This window comes from Ruditapes philippinarum, unplaced genomic scaffold, assembly GCF_026571515.1.
Source record: "Ruditapes philippinarum isolate M1 unplaced genomic scaffold, ASM2657151v2 ctg10454_1_1_1_1, whole genome shotgun sequence".
NCBI lineage: Eukaryota > Metazoa > Mollusca > Bivalvia > Venerida > Veneridae > Ruditapes > Ruditapes philippinarum.
The window spans coordinates 9,678-32,167 of NW_026852920.1; the positions used below are offsets into that span (position 1 = coordinate 9,678).

General features: G+C 32.1%; 1 protein-coding gene across 1 annotated transcript; it reads right to left on the reverse strand.

Annotated features, from left to right (window-relative positions):
* Positions 1 to 1,623: 1,623 nt before the first annotated feature.
* LOC132728267 (uncharacterized) lies at positions 1,624 to 22,147 on the reverse strand. Its single transcript, XM_060713883.1, has 6 exons — positions 22,124 to 22,147; positions 20,794 to 20,978; positions 12,115 to 12,179; positions 10,273 to 11,476; positions 4,920 to 5,717; positions 1,624 to 1,895 (listed from the first exon to the last, which is right to left on the reverse strand). Exons 2-6 carry the CDS (start codon positions 20,930 to 20,932, stop codon positions 1,624 to 1,626), a joined length of 2,478 nt encoding a protein of 825 aa, XP_060569866.1. The 5' UTR covers positions 20,933 to 20,978; positions 22,124 to 22,147.
* Positions 22,148 to 22,490: the final 343 nt, after the last annotated feature.

Consider the following 22,490-nt stretch of genomic DNA (forward strand, 5'->3'; position numbering starts at 1 on the left):
GTATGAAGATAATACACAAGAAATTAACAAGAGGGCCATGATGGCCCTGAGGTCGCTCACCTGTATATAGGGCCCCGGAGCGGGGCCAGTTTAAACCCCAGGGATTTTATTTGAACAAACTTGGAAGACACTCATTAGAAGTTGTTTCACAATGTTAAGTTTTATTTCACAATGTTAAGTTTTTTACTACACACATATAATGAAATAATGATCTCTCCTCCCCCCCTCCCCTGGCAGGGCCAATTTTCACCCGAGGGCTTTTTATTTGAACAAACTTGGTGGACATCCATAAGAAGATATTTCATGCTAATCATCTAAGCTCAAGCCTCTTTGGGTTTTTTCAAAGAAGATTTTTAAGTTTTTAGTATACACATATAGTTAAAAACAATGACACCCCTGGGGCGGGGCCAGTTTTGACCCCAAGGCTTTTATTCGAACAAACTTTGTAGACACTTACTAGAAGATGTTTCATGCTTAATATCTAAACTCTAGCTATTTAGGTTTTTTCAAAGAAGATTTTTTAAATTTTTACTATATGCAAATAGGGAAAATCAATGACCCCCCCCCAGGGCGGGGCCAATTTGACCCAGGGCTTTTATTTGAACAAACTTTGTAGACACTCACTAGAAGATGTTTAATGCCTCACATCTAAACTCTAGCTATTTGGGTTTTTTCAAAGAAGCTTTTTTAAGTTTTTACTATATGCATATAGGGAAAATCAATGACCCCCTGGGGCGGGGCCAATTTTGACTCCAGGGCTTTTATTTGAACAAACTTGGTAGACACTCATTAGAACATGTTTCATGCTGAATATCTTAGCTCTAGCTCTTTGGGTTCTTTAAAAAAGAAGTTTTTTTAAGTTTTTACAAATATACAAATAGGGAAAATCAATGACCCCCGGGGCGGGGCCAATTTTGACCCTAGGGCTTTTATTTGAACAAACTTGGTAGACACCCATTAGAAAATGGTTCATGCTAAATATCTTAGCTCTAGCTCTTTGGGTTCTTTAAAAGAAGATTTTTTCAGTTTTTACTATATGCATATAGGGAAAAACAATGACCCCCCGGGGCGGGGCCAATTTTGACCCAAGGGATTTAATTTGAACAAACTTGGTAGACACTCACTAGAAGATGTTTCATGCCAAATATCTTAGCTCTAGCTCTTATGATTTTTTAAAAGAAGATATTTAAAGTTTTTTCTTTCGGTTGCCATGCTTTACACAAAAATGCTGAATTTCAATATTTAAAATAGAGACATGAATACTAGGCATATAATTATGCTGTCAAAATCTTGTTTTTTGAGATCTATTTGTTGTCATACTTGTACAAATCAATAATACTCTTGCATGACTATAAACGCAAACATTATATTTTACTTGGGATCAAATTTATGTCCTTGCTCAAATTATTTGGCGAGGTGTCATGGGCCATTTAAGAGGATAAAAACACTATAGAATACAATAAGGCCATTTCCGGAAAGGAAACAAGATCTATAGGTGATATTAAGCTCTTCACAAATTTTATTCAAATGAAGGAGTAAAAATTTGATAATGCAGACAACAAAATGGAAATTGACAGACAACAAACAGCCATGGTTTCTGATAGTTTTTACAGTACAGCATGCTCAAGCGAGCTTGAAAGGTGGACAATTTACAAAGAAATTCATACCTGAGGGTATTCTGAGGCATTTTTCTTGTACTTTTAAATATCTTTTTGGTCCTGAACATACTTTCATAAAAACTTCACATACAAGGCTATGAGCATGCTCTGTCTGGCATACAATTGTCACTTCCTTTTGAAATGAGTCCATTTCAATCACTTTTTGCTTACAATATTCTAGGTAGCTCTTCAGGAAACAATTTGCAGCAAATTTGATCTCATCATCATTGTTTGATTCTGTAGAAAAAGAAAATAACAGCTGGTTAATTTGGCTTTAGAAACTATACAGCAGCTTCTTTTAAACAAAATGTGATATAAAAAGAAAGTAAGTCATGAAAACCTTTATGCTCCAACATGCATATATAAAATCTTTTATCATATGGATTCAGTTTTTTCCATAACTACTAAGTATTTACACCACATTCAATTTTCAGCGGTCAATTGATATATATTTTTGTAATGAAAGGTATCCAGCAACAAAGTGAAGCAGTCCAACTTATTATAAAAACCAAGGTAATATTTATTAAATCATATTTCCTATGTATTAGCACACATTTTTTAAAATGTTGATTAAAACTAAAATTAAAGTCCATAGGACACAGGTGCCCCACACTTCACTATTTTGTCAATATTATGACTCTAGGTCAAATATTTTTTGGGCTACATGTGCCAAAAGTTAAAAACTCAAAATCTTTTACTAAGAAAAGGGCAAGAACTTTAAAAATACTGAATAAATCCACAGGCTTACCCCAAAGTGAATAACTACAAATGCTGACCAACATTCTTGTAAATTTTCAGGCCTACAGGTCAAATACTTGTTGAGCAACACATGAACAAGTTGAAAAATGCAAATTTATACTAAGTCAAGGGCAATAATTCTAACAAAACTGAACAAAATTCACATGCAAAATCCCAGGTGCATAGCTTCACAGTGATGTTGATCATTACTCCTGTGAAGTTGGTTGATTCTAACTCAAGCACATAACGAACAAATAACATAACATAATGAAACAGTTTTTACAAAGTCAAGGGCAATAACTCTACAAATACTTGATAAATCCACAAGCTAAACCCAAGGTGAACATACATGCTGATCAACATTCCTGTTAATATATAAGTTTTCAAGACTCTAGTTTAAATACTTTTGAGCTACCCACCACACAAAGTGAAAATTGCAAATTTTCACTAACTCAAGGGCAATAAATTCACAAGCGAAACCCGAGGTGCACAACTACACATGCTGATCAACATTCCTGTAAAGTTTCATGACACTTGTCAAATACTTTTCAATTACATGCCACACAAGTTGAAAATTGCAAATTTTTACTATGTCAAGGACAATTACTCTACAAATACTGAATAAATCCACATTAAAATACCAAGGTGCACAACTATACATGCTGATAAACATTCCTGTAAAGTTTTATGACCGTAGTTCAAATACTTTTTGAGCTACATGCAGCACAAGTTGAAAATTGCAAATTTTTATTAAATAAAATCAAGGGCAATTACTCTGACAAAACAGAATAAATCCACAAGCAAAACCTAAGGTGCACAACTGCACATGCTGAGCAACATTCCTGTAAAGTTTCATGACTCCAGGTCAAATACTTTTTGAGCTATATGTGACAAATTAGTTAAAAATTGTAAGTTTTTACTAAGTCAAGGGCAATAACTCTAAAACTACTAATATATCCACACGAAAATACCCAAGGTGCACAACAACATATGATGATAAACATTCCTGTAAAGTTTCAAGACCCTAGGTCAAATACTTTTTGAGCAATATGCGACACAGGTTAAACATTGCAAATTTTTACTAAGTCAAGGGCAATTACTCTAACAAAACAGAAAAAATCAGCAAGAGAAAACCTAAGTGCATAACTTCACATGCTGAGCAACATTCCTCTACCATCTCAGGACTCTATGTTAAATACTTTTTGAGTTACATGCCGCACAAGTTGACAATTGAAAATTTTTACTAAGTCAAGGGCAATAACTCTAAAATTAATGAATCAATCCACATGAAAATACCAAGGTGCTCAACTGCACATGCTGATCAACACTCCTGTAAAGTTTTATGACTCTAGGTCACATACTTTTTGAGCTACTTGCCACACAAAATGAGAATGGACGGACGGAAGAATAAATCTTAATTTCCCCCCCTCCCTTAATATAAGTGGGGGCACAAAAAGATTTATAAGGTCAGTGTTATATTTTTCATATTATTTCATATTTGACCATGACAGTCAAGGTCATTTACAGACTAAGGTCATGCTTAAATTAACATATACTCAATGTTGTCATATTTGGGTTGTTTTGTCCAAGTATTTTAAAATCTGTCCATTATAATTAATAAACATGTTTTGGCAAAATTAAAAAAACCTAAATTTAATAATTTAACATTGTCAATCATTTAAGGTCTAGGTCATATCTGACCTATTCAACATGTCAGTTTAGACAAAGGTGTTTTTTGTTTAAACATTATTCAAATCTGTCATAAACCTAGAAACATAATTTTTTTAATTCTTTCTTTGACAAAGTTTATAAGCACTGAAAATGAAAAATCTGCTGAGGAAAATTATGATAAAATGAAATATCAATTTTTTCAATTTGGGTCATTTTGCTGGAAAAAGTGTGATGGAATAATATGAAAATTTGCGCACAGGTTATTGGTCAAGACATTCAACAAATGGTAAATAAATCTCGGAGTAATATTTCCAGTCCCGTCATGTCAAAAAACATAGTGGAGTCCCTTGGAGTCCCTTTAAAATTCTAGTCCAGTCAGGTAAAAAAAAACTAGTGGAATCCCTTCAAAATTAATTGTTACTCCAAACAATTATGCTATTGAAGCCAAAATCACATTAAAAGCCATTGCATTATCAAATAATGGAGTGTAATGAACTGATTTGATCAAGAAACAGAATTTACTGTATTTGATGTAAATTCATGTAATTAGGCTTTCTGGTTTTTCAAATATTCACTTTTCAAATATTGTTCACTTTTGGTAAATATTCTTGTGACATGACTGTTACAACCTTGTGATCTATCTGTAACACCTATAACATGTCACTAATACATGTAGAACACAGTCTTCATTAGTAAGAAAATTGCGGCCTCAAACAAAGTTTTCATAATAAGTTTGCCCAAGTGAGTGACATAAATGTACTTGTATATAAATTTGTAAATTAGATACACAATATTTTGTGCAAAAAATGATAAAATTGTTTGGTATTTTTTTTATAAATGAATGACATTTACCTATTCCAAACAATGTTGTAACAATTGTATGTATCTGTTTATCTCTTGCTGCCAAAAAAACATTTTTATATGCTTTTTCCAGATCAGCTTGTCTTTCATCTTGTGGTTTACGTCTAGCTTCATATGGATATACAACAAGAAGTACTGCTGGATAACCACAACTGTATCCACCATTTACTATAACATCTCCTGTCTTGGTACCTTTACTTGCTTTTCTTTCAAAGTCACCATTGAAACTAGGTAAGTAAGACTTTGGTATTTTGTTGAGAATTGCTTGTCCAATAGCACCACACTTCCCTTTTTCATTTACTGATACAACTATTCCATTAGCTTTCACAGAAAAAATGTCTTTTAGAAAGAAAATGTTTAGCTTTTCTGACTCAAGGAAGCAAAAAACATTATGTTTCCAACCTTCTTCATATGCAAGTGGCACTGGTAACTTTTGTGAACCTTTGCTTACTGTTGTTTTAAGACTGGTAGCTCCAAAACCTTCTGTGGTTTTAAGACTGGTAGCTCCAAAACCTTCTGTTGTTTTAAGACTGGTAGCTCCAAAACCTTCTGTTGTTTTAAGACTGGTAGCTCCAAAACTTTCTGAATCTGCTCCCCTAGTGATTTCCACTGGTGTCCCTTCTGTCCCTTTAGCTTGGAAAGCCTCCTGAATTATTTTTACAGTTTCAGGCTTTATGTCAATGAAGTGTATTTCAGAGAGTGCAGTAGCTTCAGCAGCATTCTTGCAATATGACAATGTGGCTCTTGCATACTGTTCAACACATATATCCATTGGTACACCAAACAAGGCTAAAAACAAAATTCAAAAATTATATGAATTTGAATGAAAAGCATAAACATACTGTTTTTTTGTTTATTCTATGTATTTGATACAGTATATCAAGTTGGTTTTTTTTTCTTTCTTTTTTTTCATGAGTAACAATCTAATTCTTGTTATATTAATCACATGCAATGATTATCACCACAAATAGTTTGCTAAATTTTTCTTCAATTTAAAACAAGGGTTTTGTAATTTGTAACCCAGTAAATATTTTACAAAGTGATATCCAGATATCAATTAATCCAACATCAATTTCCGATTTGAAAGATGTTTTAGGTAGTTTTTTGTGCGCATCATTATGCGCTTCCAAGAAAGATAATCATGGAGGAATTTGGAGGTTACGTACCATGGAAGTTACGTACCACTGCATAAATGTACCATTTTTGGAGGTTACGTACCACTATAGAAATATATAATAAAGTGATAATAAGGGATAAGGTGTGACACTATCTGGTTTATTGTTCAAATTCGCGCATTTATTGTATTAATTTTGTAAAGAGATTAAATATGTATAAATATAAAAGAATAAAGTTGTGATAAATAATTAATACCACACTGATTCACTCATATGTCAATAGTTTGCAATTTGTTTGTGACTTGTTAGACTACTCATTTCTGAATGTGTGATAATCATACATAAAACATTGCTCATATGTGATTTTTAAAAAGTAATATTAAAGTTATAAAATTCGGTCTTTTTTTATAATTGTAATGCTCTATATTATTTGTATTTTATATAAATTATATATATGGTACGTATCCTCCAAAATATATAAGTGGTACGTAACCTCCAAAAATGGTACGTAACCTCCTGGTACGTATCCTCCGTGGTACGTAACCTCCAGTAATCATCATGGATAATTACTCTTCAAAAAGAAGGTCAAGTTGAACAGTACTCGGATAACTGTTTAAATTTTGGCTTTAAGCAAATAATCAGTAAATAATACAGAATAAATATTTCTAAATATTCAGGAGATCGGATAAAAAAAATAAGAGGTCATTTACACAACATCAGATAAAGGATTTCTCCTAGCATTAGAACGACAGCATTGATGATTCTGCGTGCGATACCCCACCCACTTGTGGTATAGTGACGAAAGTGCGTCGTCACTTGATCTCTGGCAGACAAGTGTGCAAAAAAATTTAAAATGATAGATAAACATATATCTTAAAAAATTAAAAAAAAAATAACAAAAATAATATCTCAGAAATGTTCCAATTTTCATTATTTTCTTTGTAAGTTTCTGAATACTTGTTACCTTTTCAGGTATGTTAGTCGAGTGAAGAAATAATATGGCCTTATATAACTTGTTTTAAAAACATATTCAGTATCATTTACTTCAAATAACATAAAAAAATAGTAATTTATATTACAACGTGTTTTGTTGTATATATGACAATGCATTTAGTATAACAATGATATTTCTCAAGAAAGAGTGGTAATTTTGACTATTGGCATATGCAGTAACCATGGAAACTGCCTGTTTACAAAAAAACTAACACATCAACATATATTTTTATTTCTACTTTTGAATCCACCATAAAATTTTACTTAATATATCAAAAATATAGAAAATTCTATGAAAGAAATGTTTTGACAGCTTTATTATAATTATTTACAGAATTAACTGTATGTTCATTTTTCTCATTTTTTGTTCAGTTAAGAGGCATGAAGAACTCATTTTTTAAAGAAATATGTTCAGATAATTATTTGTTTTATACAGAACCCTTAGATAATGCAAGTTTTGTATAAAATTATGCTTATTGTGTGTATAATAACCTGTCTTATATACCGTTACCATGGAATTTAACTGCCATTTTAAAAAAAATCCAACACATCAACATATATTTTCTTTTTATTTAAATTTCACACAACATAAAATTTTTTTGAAAATCCTATGAAAGAAATTTTTCAATATCTTTAATTATTCACAGAATTCATATTTATTTTTTTTTCTCATTTTTTGTTCAGTTTAGAAGCATGGAAAACCCATTTTTTAAAGAAATATGTTCAGATTATCATTTGTTTCATACAGAATCATCAGATAAGGTTATCTTTGCATAAAACAATGCTTGTTGTGTGTATTAAGCTTTCTTATACATTTTCTATTTGTTATATCACAGTTTGGCTTAATTTTGACAGTTCTGAGATATAAGGTTTGTAACCATGGAATCTGCCAATTTACAAGAAATACAACACTTCAACATACATTTTTCTTTTTATTTTTGAATTTGCCATTAAATTTTACTTATCATACAAAAAATTTAGAAAATTCTATGAAAGGATTAAATTTTCATAAAACTGTAGAAAATGTCTTTTATGGATATTTAGTATCATATGCTTTTTCTCATAGTCCATTAAATCTTAAGCGACACAGTTTGCTAACAGGTTTTATGTTTACGCTTATTTAACCAATGTCCAATATAATACATACTTGTAAGCGATACATCAATATAGGAATATGGAAACAAAATCTTTACCATTGAAAACAATATTAAGGTTTGGGAGATAAACTCAGCCGAAAATCAGTGTTTTGGGGGCATATTTCATTTATTTGTTTAGTATACGTATTCTGATGAATCTTGCACCAAAATAAACTTCAGCTCTTCGATTTTCCGGTATCACCATAAAAGTTATTTTTAGAAACATATCGGGTAGTTTTGAGAGGCCTTGGAAGAGGTACCTAAAAAGGATATTTTTAACGCGCGAGTAGTTAATTTTGCTCTTTCTTTTGCTTCTTAACCCTTTATCTCATACATGTATATACACGAAACAACGCACTTTCGACCCCCCCCCGTTTTTTAGGTCTAAAATAGTGAAAAATGTCCTATTTGGGCCCCAACACATGTTTTCGTTTGAGAAATGTTGCTAAAAAAGGTGGGCATTTTTTCGGCGCCGCCCCCAATCCAAAAGATACATCAGGGGGTTGCCTGAAAGGGGGATGTGCCCCCTTCTGTTTGGGGGGTTTGAAGGGGGGGGCGAGTCCCCCTCATCGCCAAGAAAATTTTGGACTTGTGAGAGGCTAAAAATGACCCCAGGTCGATCATAAGGTAACGTGTAACCAACGCTGAAAAGCTTTTGACTCTATCTCATTCCCTTGAGAAGTTGCAGCACTTTGAAATAAATTTTGATGGAAAAAATCGAGGCAAAATAGTGATTTATGGCAATTTTGAGATGTCCCCTTGTTGTCATGGTAACAGGAAATTTAAGACTGAGCATGTCGTTACAAAATCAATGATCCAGTCAACATTTGTGCCAAGTTTGATTAGTATTGAAGCATTTTTCATAGTTTCATAGCAGTTTGAACTTGTAACAGGAGGCTTTTCAGTGAAAACGGCCATTTTTCACAATATGCTCATGGTGGAAAGGGTTAACTAAAAAAATTATAAATGTTACAAAACAACAGTTTTTCACCAAAATTAGGTGAAAGACTACATATTAACATAGAAAAACTAGATATTTGGTGATCCCAGAGTTTTTCATCATTTTTTGTTAACCCTTTACCTCATATATACGCGAAACACAGCACTTTCGACCCCCCTCCCCCCCTTTTTTAGGTCTAAAATAGTGAAAAATGTTTTATTTGGGCACCAACACATGTTTTCGTTTGAGAAATGTTGCTAAAAAAGTGAGCATTTTTTCGGCGCCGCCACCCATCCAAAAGATACATCAGGGGGTTGCCTGAAGGGGGATGTGCCCCCTTCTGTTTGGGGGGTTTGAAGGGGGGCGGAAAATTTTGGACTTGTGAGAGGCTAATTTTGACCCCAGGGATTTAATTTGAACAAACTTAGTAGACACTCACTAGAAGATGTTTCATGCCAAATATCTAAGCTCTAGCTCTTACGATTTTTTAAAAGAAGATATTTAAAGTTGTTTTTTTCGGTTGCCATGGCAACCAGAGTTCTGCATGGAATTTAATTCTTTGAACAATTTTTTAAGGTGACCACCAAAGGAACATTCCTGTGAAGTTTGGATGAAATTTGCTTAGTGGTTTATGAGGAGATGTCATTTAAAAGAAAAGTTAACAGACGGAGGGATGACGGACGGGCGCTGGACGGACGCCGGACGAAAAGCGATCACAAAAGCTCACCCTGTCACTTTGTTACAGGTGAGCTTAAAAACAAAAGGAGATCACAAGAAAATAGGTCACTTGTCATAATCTTTGTCAGCTGATCACATCTCAAACTGTGCACATGGTCCAAATTTCATAGCTGTACATCCAAGGACAAGACAGTAGGTCACTTGCCCATTTCTAGGTCAGCTTATATCAAAGTTAAATTTTACATCTAAAACTGTGCATATGGTCATAATTTCATAGCTGTTCAATCAAAGGACAAGAAAGAAGGTCTACTGTGTTCCCTTGGGTAGGACCAAATTTTGACCTCAAAGCTTTAATCTAAGCAATCATGATACAGGTCCATCAGACAATGTTTCATGTAGAATTTTTTTAAGAAAAAATTTTAGTTTGTGTTTAATATACATAAAGAATACTCATTACCCCCAATTTTATCAATTCAACATACCTGAACTTATAGCAGGAATAGCAATACTTCTCAATTCCATGCCTTCAGCAATGGTAAAACAGTTGTAAATGGCATGAAAGAGATCATTTTTACATCTTTGAACATCATCATGAGAACGACTTTCATAATCATACCAACTTGGACCGACTGTATGAATCACACATTTATAAAGGAGTTTTCCAGCAGTTGTTGCAATAGCCTGACCAACTGGAATGTCACCATTTCGAGCAATATAATCATTCCCCTCTTTTATTAGGTTATAACCTGCTGCTCTTGCTATCACTGCAGCTACACCTCCACCATGTGAAAGGTATTTGTTTGCTGCATTTACAATACAATCAACATTGAGGTTTACAATATCCCCTCTGTAGATTTTCACCAATGTGTTGCCAAATTTATAGCACTGCTCTTTATCACTTTGATTAAGACTTGTTTTCTTAGAAGAATGTTCAAAACTTTTGTTCTTAAAAGAATTCGCAAATCTGTTGTCTGATGTTATTCCACCTGAAGCAGTATCATCATTGCTTTGAATTTGGGCTGCTCCTCTGTTTTTACGGCGATTTTGTCCTGTCTGTTTTATTTGGCCAGATGTGATATTAAAATGGTGCTTTACCTTCATGGCCTTATCATATGTATCATCATATGCAAATAGTTTATTTTTGTCTTGATTCCAGACACAACATGGATAACCAAATGATTCCTCCACTTTTTTACAGTAGTCAGGCAAAGCTGACTGCTCTATTTTCTCTTGAATTATAACAATATCTGTTATTTCTTTGTTCTTTATTGTTTGTATACTTGATGTCAGTTTCTGTACCTCACTTTTAGCAAAATCACTGTCATGAGCTGGTATAACAATCTTTGAATTTTCAAATTTAACAGGTCCAAAATTTTTCTCAAAAGATTTTATGTCCTTTTTACATATTTCACTTACAATATTCCAGACATCTCCTGAAGCTTCCAATTCAATGCTGTTGTCAATTGTAACCAGCTCATTGTCATTTATACCTTTTTGTGTTTCTGTAACTTCCTGTTTATCATATTTTGCAAGTATTGCCTTTGCACACTTAAGTTGATAAGTTGTCAATGTTTCAATTTTCTCAGTGGCTTCATCAACATTTACATGAATTTTCTTCAGTTCTTTCTTGTCCTCTTGTTGTAAATCCTTAGCCTTTGGAAAATTCCATGATACTTTTGTGTAAGACTGGAAAAAAGAAACTAATAATAATGATTCAGGAAACAACAAAAATAAGATAATATTCAGAAACACATTTTTGAAGAAAGTTATTTTATACAGTGGAAAATCTTTTAACAGATGAAGCTTTTTGTCTGCTTTTGTGGTATTCATTCAAGACAAAGTATTTGTTTGATATAACAATGCAGACACGAATTTAAAGGATGGTCAGAGAGACAGTTATTAGTATACTCAGAATGCTTTTCTTTTGGGGGCATAAAAGGATGCCTTATTTGATTCTCTCTTCCTTCCTCAGCTAGGGTTAATAATTGCATAAAAAATACATCCATGCTAAACTTACACAACACTGCTCCCTACCAGTTAAACCTGTCAAGTTGTTTTAAAATCAAGTCATATGCACAAAATAACAATGTTCATATAATTAAACAAGAGGGCCATGATGGCTCTGAAATCACTCACCTGAATATAAAACCTCTCCATGAAGAGGAAATACTTAATATTGTAAACTATAAACAAAAGCAGATATAAAGTCTAAATCTAAAACTGGTATCACAAAGTTCATATCTTTATCTGAAATTGTGCATGTGTAAAAACATTACTGGTTGCTTATTCGGAAGAAATCATATAAGCTAAGCTAAGATTTATACCTTCTTTCCATCATATCCCTTGAATATAAACTCTGACTTTGGCATATTTTCCAACTTTTTAGCATCTGTATCAAAAAAATAGAAGACAAACTTAAAGTAAATCGCTTTAAACAAATTTAATGACTGCCTTCCTAAGTAGTTCCATCACAAAAGGACTATGATGGTACTCTGTTCAAAAGCAAAACTAAATGATTGTAACAGAATCAAGAAATATTTCAGTTTTGTTTACAATACACCATATCCACAAAATAACTATGCATATTTCTACTACATACAAAAGTAAATACCTGGCTCACTGACCTCAAAGCCAATAAGGGATATCAACTAGTCATGACTATTAGTTAGTTAGTCTAACTGCAATATAAAATCTTTTGGACTTTTAAGTCCCATGATATTTAAGAGATTGAAAAGAGTTTTTAACTGTATACTAGGTGTATACATGGGAAAATAAAAAACCCTGATAAAGGGCAAATTTTGACACCAGAGCAATAATTTGAACTAACTTGGTAGAGGTCAACTATGTTTCATTCTAAAGTCTAAGCTCAATGCCTTAAGCTTTCAGTGAAGAATATTTTTTGAAGTTTCTACTATATTATATATGCATACACAAATAAGGAAAAAAAACTATGAGTCAGGTCCAATTTTGACACCAGTGCCATAATTAGAACTATCTTTTTCAGTAAGAAAATATCCGATTAATTTCGAAGTTTAAAGAAGATTTTTTTAAAAATTTGTTGACTTACATAATAAACAAGCAATTATCATAGTATTGCAAGCAATCCATAAGTCCCCTACCGGTTAGAACCCCAGCAACATTCTGATGGGCCATTGGCCATTCAATTATACCATTGAATGAATGAATGACATCAATGAACTTAAATCTTTTGAGTTCTAAGTTTGTCTATATCATAGTAATGTGTTAGTTTCCCTGCCAAGTAAGGAAATTATGTTTATACAAGAGATAATCAAAAGGTCCAATTTTCTCAGGATGAATAAGTATAACAAATGTTTCAACTGTTCTCTATTTTAAGTAAATTTGTTGGAAAAAATCTTTAAAAGTGGTCTCAGGAAACAGTTTTTATGAACAAACAGACAGACAGACAGACTGAAGGAGACTCCAAAGTTATCTTTTTTAACATCCCTGTTATCTAAATATAACAAAGGAGATATATATTACTCTTGAAAAAAAGATGCTAGATTTATGAACATCGTCATACATGATGATACCATTTATAGTCACAAAGAAGAAAAGTAAAAAAAAAAAAAACAATTTTCAAATATACCATTAACATGTATAGTAACAAAGATAAATAAATAAATCAAATTTAGGTGTTGATAATGAATGTTTATTTTAAATTTTAAGTAAATCCATGAAAAAATAAGAAAATTAAAGAATGAATAAGAAAAATTCAAAGTTAAAGGAGGAGATAATTCTGGAAATATGGATTCTAGAATAATATAAACCTTGTCATATTATTATGATGTGGGAGTTTGAAGTAAATCCTAAAAGGAATGAAGGAGTTGGGAGTTAAAAATACCAATTTCTAGAAAAAGTTCAAAGGAGGCATAATTCTGAAAATAGTCTTGCTAGAGTATTGAATCTTCTCACATATGTTGAATGATAATAAAAAACAAACTTATGAAGTTTGAAGCAGGTACATTAAGAAATAAAGAAGTTATAAAAAAAACTAACATTTTTTTTTCATGAAAATTCTAAGTTCAAGGAAGATAACTCTGATAATTTTTCTGCTAGAGTTGTAAACCTTGTTGATGACCAGAAAATAATATTTAAAGTTTGAAGTAAACACCTTAAGAAATAAAGAGGTTATAATGATTCTTTGAGTTTCTATTGCCTGATCATTATTTTTTCTATCTGCATCATTTCCACTTCAAAGACCCAATGCAAACAACAAACTCAAGGCGGGGTTACATGCCCCCCCCCAAAAAAAAAAATTGATACGTCACTCATTCAGTGTCGGACGCTGTCATTGGTTAAGCACATGCAATACTGACACTGACTGACAGGTTTATCAAAGGAGAATTGTCATACATTGGTTTGTATATTCCTTGACAGCTGAAGTGTGTCGGAGCAGGGGTCCTGCTGTTTAATGGGGAGAAATTTCTTCAGGCATGTATAGTTGTAAAAGTTGTTTAAGTCTATCATTAAATTATGTTTATTGGTAAAAATGATGCTTTAATTTTTTTCTTGGTTGAATTTTTGAAAATCGGGGGATTTTGATCCCACGGCGGGAGATCGGGAGACACTGTTGAAAATCGGGGGTTTTTGTCCCCCGGCGGGGGATATGGCATGTATGGTGTATTTGTTGCTAAAGAAAAAAGACGTGCATAATTTTCAGACTGCCACCTACCCATATTTCAAGTTTCATAAAAATATTTTCAGTACTTTTTACGTTATCACTGGATCCAGGTTATGAGTTAAATTTGCCATATTTTCAGTCTATCTGTTGCCATAGCAACCAGAATTTTCAACATAGGAAGAAAAGAAAAGATGTGCATAATCTCCATTCTGCCATCTATCCATATATCAAGTTTAATTAAAATATTTTCAGTACTTTTAAAGTTATGGGGGATCCAGTTTTGTGGACGGACTGACGGACGTACTAACAAAATGGTACTTATGTGACTTTTCCTTTGATCTGTTTGGCCATTTTTTGTCACACAAGGCTTAAAAAAAGACACACAAGTAAAAACGGAATGGATAGGATCAAAGAGAATTTACTGTTACCCATTGTTCTCCAAGTCACACAAGTACCTCTGGGTTCGTACGGACGGACAGACGGAGGGTAAACCTTAACTCCCCTCCGGTTAAACTGGTAGGGGACTAATAAAGACCATGATTACCAAGCAGGGTCATGTTAACACAAGGACCATAATTTGAGCACTCTCAAAATCAATTAGGTGATGTTTCATGCCGAATGTCCAAGCTCCAGCACTAAATCTCTCAGAGAATCAAATTCTTAAAAGTTTTTACTTGTACATTTACAGAAAACTAATGACCATAAGGCCATAAGCCATATATCTAGTAGGTAGGGCCAATTTTGACCCAGGGGCAGTAATTTGAACGATCTTGGTAGCTATTACTGATCAAGTAGATGATATTTCATGAAATATTTAGCTCTAGTCCTTGGGATTCATTCAAAAAAGATTATTGAAGTTTTTGCTATTATATAAAGGGAACCCAATGATCCCTTGGGTTAGACAAATATTGACCACAGAGCTATAATGATGAGATTTTCAACCAAGTTTTAACACAGAACCTTTACAAAAAAAGAAGATTTTTGAAGTTTTTACTATATACATGATTATAAGGAAAGTACATCATACCCAAAGCAGCGCCACATTTTACCCCCAAGCAATAACTTGTACAATCTTCGAAGATAGTCTTTAGATGTTGTTGTATGCCTAATATCTAAGTTTTTTCCCTTTGGCTTTCAAGTAAGAGGATTTTTAAAGTTTTTACTATACACAGAAATGGAACAAACATGAACCCCAGAGACTTGGCCAATTTTAACCCTAGAGACATAATTTTAACAACTTTGGTACAGAATCTCAAGAACAGTTATATACCGTATAAAAAAGCTCTAGACTTTGAATTAATAGACCGAAGAATTTTTTGAAAATAACATTCTAAACACTGATGTATTTATGACAGGAAACATATAAAACAGAAAAGTGTTTCACTCTCTATTTATTCATTTCCCAATTGTTTTCTATAAAGAAAATAATAAGGCTTGCATCTTGCTCACTTAAAGCAAAAGACCTCCAGAAGATATAATATAATAAATTAGATGCCTTGGTGCGAAAGGGTTGTAACTCATAATTTCACCGAAAATGATTTTATGGTATTTTTCAATGTAGGAGCAATATACACACATGTTGTAAAAATATTGAACTTGGAAGCTAAAATTAAACTACCAAAAAAGTATATATGTCCAAAGGTTGTAACTCAAACAGACATATTTTGTTTGTGTGAAACGGTTGTAACTTAAGTTACAACCGTTTCGCACCAACATTTTGATAATATTTTGAATAAATCCTAGTGCAAAACAGTTGTATCTCAATATCTTATATCATATTCTGTGAAATATTTAGTGGATTATTTCTTTCAAACTAACTGACAAGTTTATAAAACAGTCTCAGCTTCTGATTCCTTGTTATTTACATTATAAATTGGTAAGCTTTCATTCAGACATAATACAAGAATTTGAATAACTTACACATATTTCAAACATAAATCAATTCCAATGCTTGTTAAAGAAACAATATCATAGTACATTGCTTTATTTGACTAACAGTACTGTTATAGTGATTTTTTTTCAACATAAAAATTGTCATTGGTATAATGTTGCATTGTTTGCAAAATAGCAAGTAAAAGTAATGGACTTATTTTGGTTTTACGAAAATGAAATTACCGTAACTCAAAATAAATTTATTATAAATAATTATTGTCATACAATATATTATGATTGTATCATAGTTTGGAGACTTTTGAAAACAAGTCAGAGTTAAATTGCATACCAATACATGCACTTTGCTTTAACTCACTGTCAGTCTGGAGCTTGCTTGTTAACTGGTTCATTTTTTCTGGTTTTTGTATTTTCTGATCGTAAGATCAGTAAATACATAGCTAACATCCACGGTCTAACACAAACTTTCCTAACAGTCCTAACAACGCAAAGTAGTTCGCACTCAAAACTGCTTAAAACCAGCAATTTAAAAGAAAGAATGATTTTTAATGTAGGCATTGAACGAATTACAGTGCATTAAAAGTTTAAATTAGTCAATAGAAATATGAGGTTACAATCACAAATTTCGCGGATGCATATCTTTTTTACCCAATGAAAAATGTTCGGCTATTTCCGTAAAGCTTCGGATTATCATGATCAATGAAAATGCTATTTTTAGCTATGTCGATTACCGAATACTCCAGAGCGTAGTACAAAAATAAATCTGACTGTCGAGTAGTGGAATATATACATGTCGGACTGTTTTGGCGAGAAGATTTTCGCTAAAATATTTTCATCAGTGTTAAACAACAGGTTTATCGTGAACAAAATACCTCGAAATTGATAAGGATTGCAAACACGAAATGGAAATTCTCAATTTAGAATAACATAATGTATTCGTTTTTATTCATGGTACATATGTATTACTTCGCCGTGGTGCAGAGGTAAGCGGTCTCGTTGAGGGTGTGAGAGGCCTATGGTTCAAATCCTAGTCGAGGCAATTCTATTTTTTTTTCATGCAAAATTCCATATGTATCAATCTCAAACTGTTATAGAAGAAAATCAAAACTGCGTAAAATGAATTATAGTATATAAAAATAAACTTATACAGGAAAGTACATACAGATTTAGATTGCAAAGATCAGAAAATACCATAGAGCTGCAGCCCTTTGATTACATATTGTGATGACAGGGAAGGAGATAACAGTAGAAAAGTCATATTCAGATGCTTATACATTTGGTACTTTTTTCTTGGATGACTGGGAATGTGTTGTTTTTTTTGCCTAAGATATAAAAGAGAAAGAACATCAAAACAATCGGCAATCTGATTTATACTCTCATACAAATCCGACAGCCTCGTGTTTCGATGCTTTTTTAATTACTAAATATTAAAATAACTTAAAGAAATTATACAATTATTACTCAATTCTTTATTTGGTTTTAAACTTACATGAATTACTTTTATAACTTACATGTATTACTATTGGAATATTTTCATGTTTTGTCAAAGACAAATTGTATAAATTAATATTGTACTACAATTTATTTACGTTACAAGACAATGTCTGACTAGATATGTGAACAAATTTTTCTTTGACAACATATTGTGAACAGTAAGTTTAGATACATATACATATGTATAGACAAAAGTATTACAATATATTCAAACACGACCCTCATTTTTCCCTATTGAACATAGAAAAACCGAAAGTGTGTGTTATTATGCAATAAAATCACTGTTTGACGTTCTATATGTAGACATGTGACGTAATCATTATACACCTGACGTAACCACTAAAGATGTGACGCGCTGACAATAAGTACGGAAACAAATCAGGCGCAATTTAGCTAATTACTATGTACAGCAGCATCTATTTGTTGATGTCGTGTTAGAAATGAAATAATATATCCAAATCGGTGATTTTATTGCTTATCATTCGGATGCTGATCATTATATATAATTCCCCGCATCCGAACTCCAAACAGTAATGTTATTGAGCAATAACATCACAATTTGGGATATATTATTTCTTAAATAAAATGTGTTTATGTGTAGATAATTAAGATAATATATCCCAAACTGTGATTTTATCGCTCAATAAAATCACTGTTTGGAGGTCGGATGTGTGGATTTACGAGGGAGTAGCCCCGAGTGATATAATGATGCACATTCAATCAACAAACAGTGATTTTATTAAGTGATAAAATCACCAATTTGGATATATTATTTTGATTCTAACACAACATCAACAAATAAAATTTAAATGCTGTACTACCTTATATATAGCTAAATTGCGCCTTATTTGTTTCCATACTCATTTTCAGCTCGTCACATTTTTAGTGGTTACTTTGCGTGTATAATGATGTCGTCATTTGTCTTAATATAGAATGTCAAACAGTGATTTTCTTGCATAATAACTCACACTTTCGATCTTCTATGCTCAATAGGGAAAAATGCGGGTCGTGTTCGAATATTAAGTAAAATATGTTATTGACCCTTTGTTTTCTGTTAGATAAAAGTAAATTATCAGATATATTCTATCTGCTATTTAAAATCATATTTAAAGATGATAATCTCTTCCTCAGCTGTATGTGCGTTTGTGTGCACACCTGTGAATTTTATTGGGGTGGGGGATTGCATTTTGTAATTGTTATTATTTGCAGGCCTTATTTTTTCTCATTTAATTACTGACTGATTTATATCATTATAAAAATGAAATTTGGGACTGTAAAGAGTTGTAAGAATAGCATGAGCAGTGAAGTTAGAAGCTTAGAACATCTATTACCATCTTTCTCATACTTTTGGCTTAATAGTAAAGAAGATCCTGGATAATGCTTAAAAAATTTAATTTGTACACAAAAGCACATCCTGGAAATTATCTAAGTTTTCAAATTAAGAAAAGCCTATGTATAGAATAGATGTAAAATAAAATGAGAGTGTTCTCATTTTCTAAAGGCTTATATTAACATCTTAGATGGTTTTGTCATTATGTAAGTTTACATTTTGAACTTTGATTCTTGCAAAAACAAACATATTTGGTACTTATGATGGGTTTGACAATCTGAACTGTGTGTCACATGGAAAAATCATTTGACTGAAATTTTATTTAAAAACATAAAATTTGAAGGTTTTTCACTGAAATATCTAGGCCATATGTTAAATTAGTTCATACTAAACACAACTAAGCTTGGATCTGTTCATTTGACCCATTACATTTATCAGAAATTAAAGCAAAAATTTAGTTACAACCCTTTCGCACCAAATCATTTTTTTATTTTTTTTATTTTTTTGGTGCGAAAGGGTTGTAACTGAAACTTTATCAATTATCTCTTTATGCTGACAAAATAAAATAACCTTTCCAATCAATTATATATCAGTAAATGAATGAAAGCCAAAAACCAAAATTAAAGAAGTATTTATTAGAACGTAAAAGAATAAATAAGTTTTTTGTCTCTCCTGAACAATTTCAAAATATTGAGTTACAACCCTTTCGCACCAAGGCATCGTAAATATAATATATCTAATATTTCAAATCGCCCTTCAATAACAGCATATAGTTGAAAGAAACTAAATGACTATCAAAAATGTTCATTTTTTAACATTATAATGCTCTGAAAACAAACAATTGACTTTTCCATCAACAGGAAATACGTTCTTTTATTATACTATGGAATTCTTTCATCTGGGAACCAAGTGACTGTACAGGACAATATCGCGACCTGTGATCCGGAACACAAAGAATCTGGGATCGTATCAAAATTAGAGGGAATCAAATAAACTGCTTTTGTTTTGATATTTGTAGTTTGTGTAATTTGTGGCACTAAAACTATAATTCATTATATACCATGACCATCTTATTGATTTAAACTTTAGCTTGAAATAAGATTTAGGCCTACTAAATGACAAAATTGATATACGACCACGAGCATACGGGATACCAGGATTTTTCCGCACCAATGTTGTGACACTTGACCGTGTTAAATTAATTATTTTCTCCTATATATATTGGCTACTGTGTTAGTGAGTGACATAGTAGATTATGCAAAGGAAAAACACTCTATATTGACGATTTTTTTTTAAAATGTCAGTAATAATGGATTTTCACATTAACTACATCAGTATTTGCCGTTGTGCCAAATTATTTCAAAATCCTAAATGAATGGCTGAGTTATGGACTAGACAGGTAGCGTGACAGACAGACAGACATTAACCCCTTTTTTATTCATAAAGGTGGGTAACCAACCAGTTGGAAGAAATATGTTCTCTATAAGTTATCTTTATTTTTCTGTTTTGCTAAAATGCCAATTCTTTTCATGTTTCCAATATATTCTACAGACCATATACCATGCGTAATAGGTCTTAATTAGCTGGTTAACCAAAATAAACACTCTTTTGGCAATATAATCAAACAGACAAAAATTAACAAATTACCTTCAACATTTTTACAAATTAAGATAGCTGTATCGGAGCCATTCTGATAAACCAACTTTGGATATAGTATTGGCAATTCTAGCTCCGCAAGTTTCACTATCAGGGATTCTTTGGTTTCACTCATTGGAATGTTTTTCATTTCCACATAACATTCCAATTCCTTGGTCCTTTCCAGTTCAGGATTCCTTAAAGAAATGAAAAATAATATTGCTAGAAAACAGGGGTTAAACAGGAGTTTTGAAGAAGCAACACATGCTGTAACAAATATGTAAATGGCATGTTACAAATTATGCTTTCACAGTTCATAATGCATGAACATTTTACAATAATAAACTCTCAAAATGACATTGAAAATGATAGAAGGGTTTAACTTTGTAAAAAAAGATCATCAAATCAGAACATGCTGTTAGTATGAAAACATCTCAAGGTAGTGAAGCTTCCAATTAAGTGTAAAGAGTTAAAGTAAGTGGTTGCAAATAAATAATGGAAATATTAAATATTAATGAAAAAGCATTAAATGGACAGAACTAAATGGTAAACAACGGACACCTGAGGCAAGGCAAGATACTCAAGAATTTCTCTGAGGAAACTAATAATTTCACTAAAAACTTGCTAAAAGGGGAATAAATGTATTGATTGTAGCTTAAATCTATGCTTTGATATAACATATTAACGAGCCAAATACACTCACTGAAATAAAAGTTAATTGGAGAAAACAGCTTCATAGATAGTGTGTTTAAAAAACAGCATAACTTTATAAATAATGAATTGATTGCTGCAAAAATCAAACCTCGGCCAGACCTGTGTTTTTGCTACATACTTTAAAATAATTGACATACTTCAATTTTTTTCATGCTGAAACCAATTAGCTTCTCTTTGACATGGAGTAAAAATGGTGAAGAGGACATTTCTTTATATTATTTTCTTTTATTTAATAGAAGGCTATTGGCCCCTTACTCTTTTGTTACAGAATGAACTAGATTATTCTCACAGTAAGATGGCCCACTGTTTGCTTTTAATAAAACTTGGAGACAGACTGATGGACAATGCCACATCGCATTAATCCTAAGGTTCTTCAGGCATTTTAAAAATAATCAAACTAGAACATGTTTTAATATGAAAAGAATACAAATTTTATTTGAACAATGAGAATATGATGATTCTATATTTCTCATCTAGATAATTATGGTCTTAATTCTTTAATAATTGGGCCGCTTTATGATTTATCTCTTTTTGACTCAAACAGCATGATTTAAAAAAAACCAAAAATTCCTTAAACTTTCTTTTGTAAGAATAGAAAAAGAATATATTTAAATATTTCAATACTCACTGCACATAGGTAGAACTGGACTGCATATCTGAAAAAATATAATTTAAGTGAAACAGTACAAACTAGAACTGCCACTGTCATGGTGTGAATTAACCCCCTTATACCACTTTGTCAGAATCAACAGTAGCCATACAGAGCTCATTTTAGGACAACCTCCCGGTTACTAAGCCAGTGCATTGCTAAGTTATGTATTTTACATGCTTCAAATGTGAAAATGTCAAAATCAATACACTGTGGACAGGCATTCTTAAGCATTTGAGCAGACAAGCTTATTATATTAAAACTCCCTGTGACCTTGACCTTTGACACAGTCAACTACAAATCAATAGGGGTCATCTTATTGTCATGGCCAACCTCCATGCCAAAT

Bases quoted from the DNA above. Each gene is read 5' to 3' on its own strand.
- LOC132728267 (XM_060713883.1), bottom strand. From the start codon at position 20,932: ATGAAAAACATTCCAATGAGTGAAACCAAAGAATCCCTGATAGTGAAA. The intron at 5,718-10,272 runs GTATGTTGAATT...TTTTGTTTTTAG, and splicing joins TATTCCTGCTATAAGTTCAG to CCTTGTTTGGTGTACCAATG. The intron at 1,896-4,919 runs GTAAATGTCATT...CTTTTTCTACAG, and splicing joins TACAACATTGTTTGGAATAG to AATCAAACAATGATGATGAG.